We start from the raw sequence: 11090 nt of genomic DNA, 5'->3' as shown, positions 1-11090 counted from the left end.
GCTATAATTTTCTTAGTCACAAACTTGGAATTCCTCATATTGTTGCCATCAAGCTAACAACCTTATTATACTAACGGTAATAGCTGTAACCACTGATACATTACAATAGACAAATATATTTTAAAAACTATAACACAAAGTAAAAACCCTATAATGTTCCAAGTAGTCTGATAAAAATATGCTGAATACAATTATCAAATGAAAAACAAAATCAAATCAAGCTTGACCTTGATACCAAACATTTATTTTAATATGAATTAGATATATTGTCCCCAAATCAAAACACATTGCAGAGCAAAAGCCCCATGTTTGATTATTTGTTCTAAAACTTCACTCAGAAAAAGTCAATTCTCACATGAAAAAAAAAAAAATATTTAAATAAAAAAAATTTAAAATAACAAAAAAACCAACCCAAAAAATGTTTCTTTATGGCACACGGAGAAGTGTGCACCCTGTGATCTCTTTTTAAACAAATACTCATATGAAAGTTTAACACTTTGCAAATGTAATCTCTCTTCTAAATGTACATCACCACAAGAGCTCTCTCAAAGTTACAAATATCTATTTACAGTGTTACAAAGATCTAGTGGTTTACTCAGCTGATTGGATAAAATGCATGGCAGAGCATAAAGGTACTGACCACCACCATTTAAAAGGCATCATGTACAAAACAAGAACAGAAACTGTAGTTACACTACGAACCGTATCAAATGACCATGCAGTTATAAGATCTGGTTAAAGCCTTAGAGTAGGGTACATTTATACTGTACAGTCAGGTAGAAAATTCGTAAATGACACGGATCCCTTTTGAGTTTTAAGACGTACATGCCACTGAAAAACCTGTATACACAAATCCATGTCGAATTCCCAAAAAATGAAAGTCAAACAGAAAAAAAAATGGAAAATCATAAAAGACCCGAAGTTATATAAATGATACTGTACATTTAATTAAATTCATTTCTGACCAGGTTACAGATATAAGGGTTATTATACATTTCTTTTCATAAATGTATGGTGTTGTTATGGATTAGAACTGTAGAAATGTAGAAATGCACAGTTTTAGAAGATTTTTCACAGATAAGGAACTCTTTCATTCATCTCACAGAAGTCTCAGACTCACCATGATGTGCTTCTTTAGTTCTTTAGTTAATTCATCACTGTCAAATTCTCTGTGCAATATTAGTTTTATATCTGGTATAAAAAGTCACTACTGGTTACCTCATTCTACTAGTAGCAGTCACTATAATCAGGATGTGTATCAATTCTTTGTTCGCCTGTAAAAGCACATCGTGAAATCATTTATTCCTTTTAACGATTTGCCAACATTTACAATTTATAATTAATAATCATGCGTTCTAACCATGTATAGTTTTAACTATGTATAGTTTTTCCTCTTATTACTTATAATCCTGTAATTCCCTATCCAGACTCTTTTGTACTGCATCTTTCATATTATTATTTGTTAAAATGTTATTAAAATCTGTTTATATTATGTTTGTTATGTGAAGAGTCCAATGCTCTCATGTCTTACAACCGCTTTGAAATAGTTACTATAGAAACAATAATATGTAAGAACCTTAATAAAGCAATACCATACAAGCCAAACTGTATTTGTACTGAATATCAGCAAAGCTGAAATTTGGCCGTATGTATGAGGCAGCAGAAAATCACATTCATGCTGATATTCATTACAACCGACTGCGGGTGTGACATCGCTTTTATAGAACCGTTTTATAAACAAGAAATTATTATTAAGTACTTGACATTTTAGATAAAATATGACCAAATATTTTGCTGAACCATTTGCAATAAATAATTGATAATTTTTTTTATCTCTATATATTATTTTCTCGATATCTACTTTTTTTTTTTTACTTACATTTTATAGCTAACTAAGATTGTAGATGATAAGACATGTTTAGACAAACATTTTGGCTGTGCTATAGTCCGGGATTTTTGATGTTAGCTGGATCTTCTGGACTAGTACCATGTAAGACTAAGTAAAATCTGTTATAGGAAATTCAAGAAAATATGGTATTTAAAATGCTAGCAAATCTAAATTGTAAAATCTTAAAATGCAACATAATCTATCTAAAGAAAAGTTTGTAAATGAGTATAGGATGTCAATTTTTGCACCATTTTGAGGAAACACTGTACAATGTTTAGACTGTAACAGTAATTGACAGAAAAAAAAAAAAAAAAACACTCCAAATCTCTCCGAGGCACTCTATGAAGAAAGATTATTAGCAGAAAGTTCCTGCAGTATGGAGAAAGGTGTCAAAATCAAACTAAAGAGTTTTAAATCACCGGCTCTTCTTCTGAAGTCTTTGTGAAGGGTGCTTGGAGTTTTCTAAACACCCAAAGAGAGGTGAAGGAGGAGAAGCAGCTTGGCAGGTGAGAAGCAGGGAAGAGGTAAACAAATTCAGCAGGAAAGTCAGTGTAAATATTTAGCCCATCAAGCGAAAAGCCAGAAAACACAATTTTACAAATGTGCTCAAACCACAACTGAGAAACAAACCGAGCTTTCAAAAACCTAAATAAAAACAGAGAAAAAAAAAAGATTTTCAAATATGAATTCAATATAGTGAAAGTGAATGTACTGGAATGTGAGGTTAATATGCGTTGTGTTTAAACCTCTTCATCTGTCTTAAGGCAAAACCTTCCCCAATGCTGTGAAAAAAAGCATTTCTCTAATCCCTAAGTAAAATGAAAGACTGGCTAACACAATGCACAGTGTGTATAGGAGACTGAATCACACCTCCATCACTCCATATCCTGAAATTTGGTAAGTGCACTATCGCCATGACGCAATCACATTTCCCTACTGCCTAAAAAGCAATGTGTAGGATAATAATTAGCCATTAGCAGAGATATAATAATAGGTTTGAATAATGTGTTCCATTACAAATGCTTACCCAGAGAAAAAAGTTTACCACACTGAATAAGGTAGGAAAGTACATTTGAAAAAGCACCCCCATGTTGCCATTTCAGGAAACGCACAAATCTGTTAAGCACATTTAGAGTTGAAAATCTAAACAAAAGAAAAAACCCTGGCTAGGTAGTGAACACGCTATCTTCGACAAAAAAAAAAAAAAGTTTCCCTATGTATTATGCGTTGTATCAATTATTATAAAATGAGAAATGTAATTTTTTAAACCACAAAACCACCCTTTCAAACGAGTCGGCAAAAAAAAAAGTTTGTGCTTTTTCAATATCACGATACATCAAAAAATGTGAAAATACATAACACCACTTTACAGGGCTGGATGGAGCCAGTGCAGGATAAAAGGAAAGATACGGTATATCCAGGGTGACTCCCATCTGTCTTTCCAGAGAATTGCGAGTCAGGTAAGAGAGCAAGGCCACTCTGGAACAAAAAGACAGAATGCACTCAAGTTCACTCTTTGAAGGTCACAGTGGGAGGAGGCGTAGGGGATGATTTGAAAAAGTGTGGCAGGTTTCTGGCATTGTCCGGACTCGGGCCTCGGTCAGGTAGCAGGATGACGTTTTTGCGGCGCAGGGTGGAATCACGACTGGATGCAAGAGAAAGTGTCTCCGAGGCAGCTTCAGCTTCACTGCTTGACTCAACTGGTGTCACACGAATAGTGGTGATGGCCTGATGGTGCTGATGTGGGTGGTGAAAATGGTGATGATGGTGAAAGTGTGGATGATGTGGGTTGCTTATGTCATGTACAGAGCCGTCCTTCAGGGAATCACAGCTCTCTGAGTTGCGGTTGAGATCATTGAGCTCGAAACACTGGCGCACACTGCCACGCTCTGGTGGTGCCTTCCACCTCCAGGACCCACCGGCGTCTAAATTGGGTCTGTTTTCTGGGTGGGCATCGACATGCACAATGCCTGTCCCAGGGTCCTGCTCTGTCAGTGCCTTGTAACGGATTGATCCTGTGCGGCTGACAGCACTGCCCTCACTCTGGGGGCTTCCGTGAATCATGCCCTGCTGTTTAGACAGGGCAATTACTTGCATTATCCGTGGTTGACTATTAGTCCTGCAGGGGGCACTCTTCTCTGCCATCTTCATCCATTTCGACCTTGCATTCCCCACCATTCCTCCACCACCATCACTTATTTCGTCATTGTCCTCTTGCAAAGATGAGCATGCATTCTCTTGTGTCTCCTCAGGAATGTGTACTAGCTGTGATGAACCTGGCCTTGATTGGATCGATACCCTGGCCCCACCCCCACCTCCGCCATTATGGTTAGCCAGTGGCACAACACTGGCAGCCATCTTCATATACTGGCCAGGTGGCCCGTCCAGACCCATGGCAGTGGGTTCAGAACTACAGCGTGCTTCCATGCCACCCTCAGGACATTCTCCTGCCTGCAGTGAAAATTTGCGGTTCTCATTCTTGCACTTCCATTGTGAAAGCAACTGCTTGGATCGCGTGGAGTCCATAGAAGCATGTATGGCGGTGTGACGACGTGGCACTGGCTCCTCTGAACCTATAGAGTGTGAGCGAGGCAGGGTGTTGCTAAAGGTCACCATGCTGTCCTGGCACAGTTGGCTAGCAGCCGTGATACATTCCAGTTCAGTGCTAGCCCTCTTCAAGCTGAAGGAAGAGTCACGGTGAGGTCCTCGAAGCAAAATGCTTTCCGAACGAGCTGAAGTTGGACGCTCCCGCATGCTCAGACTTTTGGGCTGGAGAAGACGTGGGAGATCTGTGTTAAGGTTAGGGAGAGTACGCAGGGGCTCACGGAGAGCAGGAGGGGGCATGATCGGCTGAGGCTGAGGGGGAATCTGCATGGGTGGGGGCTGGTGACGTGGCTGTGGACGTGGCCTTTGGCGGAGAGACGTGTCCTCACTGGGTTTAAAGTTACCCACTGCATACAGACCCTGAAAGAGAACCCACAAAGAAATATTAACGCAATTTTTGCAATCCTGGTTCTTTGATTGCAAGACATTTCCATATTTTGTAACTTATAAGCTTGTCTTATGCATGGAAGTATAAACTCCCACTTTTTATGTGATTCTAGTCTTGATACACACCCTTGGTCTCAGACAGATACTATGCTGACCTTTTTGCCAAGATAAATAATAGTATACTTCCTATTTGATGTTTTAATTAGTTGATGTGTATCTCCATTAAAGAGGCTATTGTGATTCACATCTAGATGCATAGCCAATGATAGATACATTAAAGATACATATAAAGCAGCTACAGATGTAAAGGGATATAATTCAATGCAGTGCAATCCGATTTCAATTTGATTTATCACAATGCGATTTAATACAATACAATGCAATGGAAAAAATATGTTACTATGCAGTTCAATCTGGTACAGATAGTTCACAATTATTTCTTCGGTTCAGATAGACAGCAAATTATAAATGTACTCAAGTGCCTTCTGAATTCTAACACAGGCCTTTGTTGTGCAAAAAATAAAAATAAAAATGTAACAAAGACATTATTTTCCTGTTCTGTCTCCAAGAAGATACAAGTCTCTGTAGAGTGTATATGAGTGTATATGTGTGATACATTGTATCTGATGCACACTTCAAAAAATCAATGCATCACATTGTGAACTTTTATGCCGGTGCACCAATGCGAATCAGTAAAATCGTAAAATGAGAAAAGAATTGAGCTCAAAGTAGTTATTGTGGAATGATAGTATAATACTGGCACCTGCCTATATGCTGTATAAAAGAGGGCTCTGAACAGTTGAATGTCTTTTTTTTTTTTTTACAACTGAATGTCTTCTCCACCCACATAAAGTCATTAAAGGGCTTGGTGTGTCTAATCACACTAAGTGTTTTCTTCCAGAGGACAGCTGATGCTTTAGGACTCCATGGATTATGTGCTTTCTGGTAAGTCACTTCAACAACCAATCCTTGCTACAAAAGCATCTAAGAACAGAAACCAATGCAACATGCTTTTTCCTTAAGGCTTAAATGCATGGTATAAGATCAGCTTAACACAACTCAGCATGTTGGTGATCACAAAGCAGCTGGAGAACCGAAAAACGAGCGGAGGAGTGTGTGGGAGGAGAGCAAAGAATCAGCCACATGGGATTTACTTAGAGTCTATTTATAAGTCCATTAAACACAGCATTGTCTTATCACTCCACACCAAGCCTCCCTAGACTGTAAGAACATATGAAGCACCTCAGACCATCATCATAGACTATAACATTATCATAAAAATGTCCCTACATTGTCCTAGTTATCTTTGGCTTTAGCAGAAACATTGCAATACAAAATTAAAAATGGCAGAGAAGAATAAAGAGAACATGGGAGAGACACTCACCAGGTACACGGCGATACTTCCTCCGATGAGGAAGCCGCTGTAGACGTCCATGGCATGATTTTTGAATTGGATTATGCGAGTCAGACCACAGATGACCGCACACATGATGAAGGAAAAGACCAGTAGGGGCTTGAGTAACTTGGAGGAGTCAGTTAATGTGGCATTGAAGTACATCTGCAAAGAGGAAGCAAATAAGCATATTGACCCAATTTACCTCAGACTACCTCTGCATATTTTGCACACATACAGTATAATACATAGGCCCTATCTTTACAAAGAAAATACCAACATGGACCCAATTTATTACCTTTCTATAATGTTACATTGCACACTGCACATTTTATACATGCACATACTTTTGTTTCTTGCATTTGCACTATATATATATATATAACTGTACATTTGCAAAGTATGTCTTGTGCCTTTGTCTGATTTCATTATGTCATATCCTGCTTGGATGGATACACAGAGTAAAAAAAGGCATTGTATTGTGTAACGGACTGTTTCCTGTACATATGACAGAAATCTCTCAGTGTCAAATAACCCCCAAATTTCTGAAAGTGACAATGTATTCATACATAGAAACAAATAAAATATATTAATGTTTAATTACTTTTATCTTTAATTTTTTCAGAGGGACAAAAGGTCATATGGTTTATCATGCTACTACTAACTGCAATTTAAACAAATATAGTATATAAAATAACTGTAGTTATACCATTAAAAACTAGTGCCTTGTTTTATTAACTATTTGAAAATCTTTAAAAAATTTGAAGTTTTTATTAAGATAAAGTTTAAATTTGAACTGAATGTTACAACCCACAATATTTCTTGGTATATAGTGTTTAATCTGTGCAGGTGCCATTCCGAACAATTTGGGCCTCCTGCACTCCAGACTATCCACCCATCCTAGATAATGTCACAAAAAGTGACCATATAAAGTCGGGTCAGAAACTGGGATCGGGAGCTTGCTAGCTAATGCTAAATTTCGCTTCAAAATTCTGTTCTAGTGTTTTGTAATTCTGAAAGACTGGTTTCGACTTATGGCCATTTTTTTTTTATTCCAGGTTTGCTTTGTCCCTTTTGCTGAATTTTATTGGCTAGTTGTCTTGTCTTGTAGTAGTAGTCTTGTTGTGTTAACAAATAGTAGAATTGTGGCTCCCATTTGCGTTGGTTGTGGGTTTCTTCACTGTTTTGTTGTGGGAGTTTAGGTAAACTGTCTTTCTTTTGCAGGTAATTTAGTTTTCTTAAAAAGCATTATTTTGGCCTTGGTCCACACTGAAGCCTACCCTGGTATTTGTAAATGTGCATATAATGTACAAACTAATATAAATAACTAATGATACATATAAATAATTTTAGCAGCAATGTGTTCTAGTGCTGTCACAACCTCCTTATATAGTAACTTTGAAGAGAGCTAACAAAAATATTTTTTTGACCTAATTAACTTAAAGTACACGTTAGCCCAGGGGCCATGACTAGCAAAGTCAGCATTATAATTTATTAAAAAAAGGAAAGAAATATGGCATACTGTATAAGGTTTTTTTCCTTTTTCAGATAAAATCCTGACCGCCATCTGCTCATGCGGTAGGAAGGATGGGATTGCTTTTTTTTTTTGTAAATGGTAACCAGTCACTGGTTATGTTCACATAAATACAATAGCCTTATAAACTTTCTTTCGGCTTCTCCCATTAGGGGTCGCCACAGCAGATCATACGCATGTTTGATTTGGTGCATGTTTTTACACTGGATGCCCTTCTTAACGCAACCCTCCCCATTTATCCGGGCTTGGGACCGGCACTAAGAGTGGCTGGGATTGGTTTACTGACCGAGAATCAAACCCAGGCCGCAGCAGTAAAAGCCTAACCACTAGACCACCAGGGATAAATACAATAGCCTTATAAAGTGTATAAATTAAGTGCCACTTCCAAAATATTTAGTGGTTGACAATATGTGCCTCAGCTTTTGTTCTTCCGGTTTTGGTAGCTGTTATATAATAAGCAAAGGTGTAGCAGCAAACATCATATTTCAGAACAGTCTTATAATGTTTCTAATAAGGTACCAAAAATCAATTTAGAATGTTTTTAATGACTGCAATTGAGATGCCAGATTAAAAAAAAAGAGCCAGTTGAATCTTTTCCACTAAAGGCACAATAGAGCAAAAAAATAAATAAATATATATATATATATATATATATATATATATATATATATATGTATATATATAAAATAAATAAATAAATAAATAAATCCAAAGAAATAAACACATACAAGAGGAGATATTCATGTGTTAGGCTTATTTATTTTAGTCCAGCCCACTAGACAATGGACTAAGTGTAATGTTGTCCATTACGTAAAATGAGTTTGACACCCCTGATGTGAAGGGAAATGGTGATACATTGGAAGAAGAATTGCTATTACAACCAGAACACTCATAACTAGACTCATGTTTATTTTGACACTTTTTAACTTATTACTCATGTTTATTATCATGATGAAACTTTTTGATTTTGAAACTTCTACTTTTTTAATGCTTCTGAATTAGAATAATTACCCACTTTTAGTGTACACGAGGATATAATTGTAGCACCAGATTTGTTCAAATATGGTCAGGTAGATGTGAATCTCTTGTGAAGCCCCTTGCAATATATTTTGGTTGTAATGTCATGCACGTGCTTAGTGTCAGGCAGTAAAAAAAACTTTTTTAGGCTATCACAGAAAATCTTAATAAAAAACCACATTTCAACCACACAATTATGATTGATTTAATGAAACCACAAAGTAAACACACTTTTTATAAAACAATTTCACACGATTCGGTTGCGCAGTCAAGTGAATTACTTACTGAGACGTACACTGCAGCAAAAGCAGCCAAGGTGGCATGTTGTGATGGAAAAGATTTCCTGCAATGATAAACACACAACCTTATATCAGTGTAGATATGTTAGGAAGGATGTATCAAAGTACATCCGGTGCATCTTTTGTATGTATATGCCTTTTATTTGTCATTAATTTCATTGGCTAGCGTAAGGACAGTCTGCCTACAGGATGTCTAAACAAAACAAGCATAATTACGCCCAGCAATTAAGTGGAAAGGCTGTCAAGGACTGAATAGCGGAGCAGTGCAAATGGATGTGTGTGGGTGTTTTGGAGCTGGTGCTTCACAAGCGAAGCAGGACTGAACTCTGTGTGGGTTTTTGCAGAACGCTGCATGCTGAAATTCACATCTTCTTTCTGTAGCCCTACAAAAGAAGCTAAAGATTGAAGACTTTTTAAATGAAACCACAGATGATCAGGTTATCATATTATTGGGCTAGAATGCTTAATATATCATATATATCATGCCAATATATGTATCAGTTTAGAAAATTACAACACTGACAGAAACAGTAAAACATGCATGGTTGCTTATTTCTAGTGACAGTGCTGGCACATGTCAATCTACTGCTCTTGGAACACTACTTTTTATATGTTACTGTAGAAGACATACATTATATACTCCAAGTCCTCCATACGCACAAATTAACTTATTGCAGCATTGTCAAACAGGGTATAAAAAACAAAAAATCAATTACACACTGGAGATCAAAATTAGAAAACAATTAATAAACAATTGAACAATTCTGAAATAATGTCATCTTCACTGCTCAACAGTTGAAGGAGTTTTTGTCCTGTCTATACCATGCTACCAGTACACCTTTTCCACAAAATAACTAAGGCATTTAAAAAAAAAAAAAACATTATTTTGCAGAAAACACACTGATCAAAATTAGAGAACACTTTCAGATACCTCCCAGTTATTGGTGTTAATCTGGCACCTGGTGCTAATTTCCTTGATTATCTGTCAACCCCCTATTTAACTGGCAGCCTAACTTCACTTTCAGTTTCACTGACTCTGCAAGATGGTGAGCCGTTCTAAAGTGACTGAAAGCCTCCGGCAGCAGGTTGGCCAGATGAAGACCAAAGGGATGACGTTATCAGCCATAGCAAGACAAGTTGGTCGTTCCAAATCTGTGATTTCAAGAATATTTAATCTTTACAACATCACAAACTCATTCAAGTCCGTCAAGAAGGCTGGTCATCCACGGAAGACAAATACAAGAGAGGACAGGATACTGCGGAGGATCTCAATGGGCAATTGTTTCCACACTGCAGCTGGAATTGCTCACCAGTTCAGCGCTGAACAGGGTAAGGATCTGTCTCGTCATACAGTGTCTCAACGTTTAAGAGCATTTGGACTGAAAGCCCACTCTGCAGTGACCAAACCTCTCATTAGCAGAAAGAATCAAAAGGCTAGACTAAGCTTTGCTGAGGAGCAGGGGACAGAGGAGAACTGGTCCAAAGTTCACTTCAGTGTTGAAAGTTTAATTTATTTGGGTCCGATAGGAAACATTATGTTCGGCAAAAAAAACTGGAGAAAGCCTGAACCCAAAGTGTGTAAAGAAGTCAGTGAAAAGTGGAGGAGGAAGTGTCATGGTTTGGGGCATGTTTTCTGCAGCAGGAGTTGGGCCTCTTATACAGATACATGGCAGAGTGAATGCAAATGTTTATCAGAACCTTCTTCAACAACATATGGTTCCTTCCCTGCGTTCATCACCCAATCAGCCCACAGTGTTCATGCAGGACAATGCTCCATGTCACACAGCAAAACGGGTAAAACAGTTCCTTGAAACTGAAAACATTGAAATAATGACATGGCCTGCCCAGAGTCCTGATCTCAACCCAATAGAGAACCTCTGGAAAATCCTTGGCGACAAAGACTAGTGCTGTCCTGTGGTCACAGATGTCATTTAGAGCAGAGGCCTGTACACTTCCTACTAATTGCTG

The 11090-nt window shown here is 37.6% G+C and overlaps 1 protein-coding gene across 1 annotated transcript in view; it reads right to left on the bottom strand.

Moving 5' to 3' along the window:
* Nucleotides 1-227: 227 nt before the first annotated feature.
* plppr4a (phospholipid phosphatase related 4a) overlaps nt 228-11090 on the bottom strand; it is a 34181-nt gene continuing 23318 nt past the window's right edge. The window contains exons 5-7 of the mRNA XM_083547901.1: nt 9109-9166; nt 6264-6437; nt 228-4852 (exon numbers count right to left, since the gene is read on the bottom strand). Coding sequence (XP_083404027.1) covers nt 3398-4852; nt 6264-6437; nt 9109-9166 — 1687 coding nt within the window. The 3' untranslated portion in view covers nt 228-3397. The remainder of the gene's footprint in view (nt 4853-6263; nt 6438-9108; nt 9167-11090) is intronic.

This window comes from Silurus aristotelis, assembly GCF_946808225.1.
Source record: "Silurus aristotelis genome assembly, chromosome: 8".
Taxonomy (NCBI): Eukaryota; Metazoa; Chordata; class Actinopteri; order Siluriformes; family Siluridae; genus Silurus; species Silurus aristotelis.
This window is presented reverse-complemented; position numbering and strand designations above follow the sequence as displayed.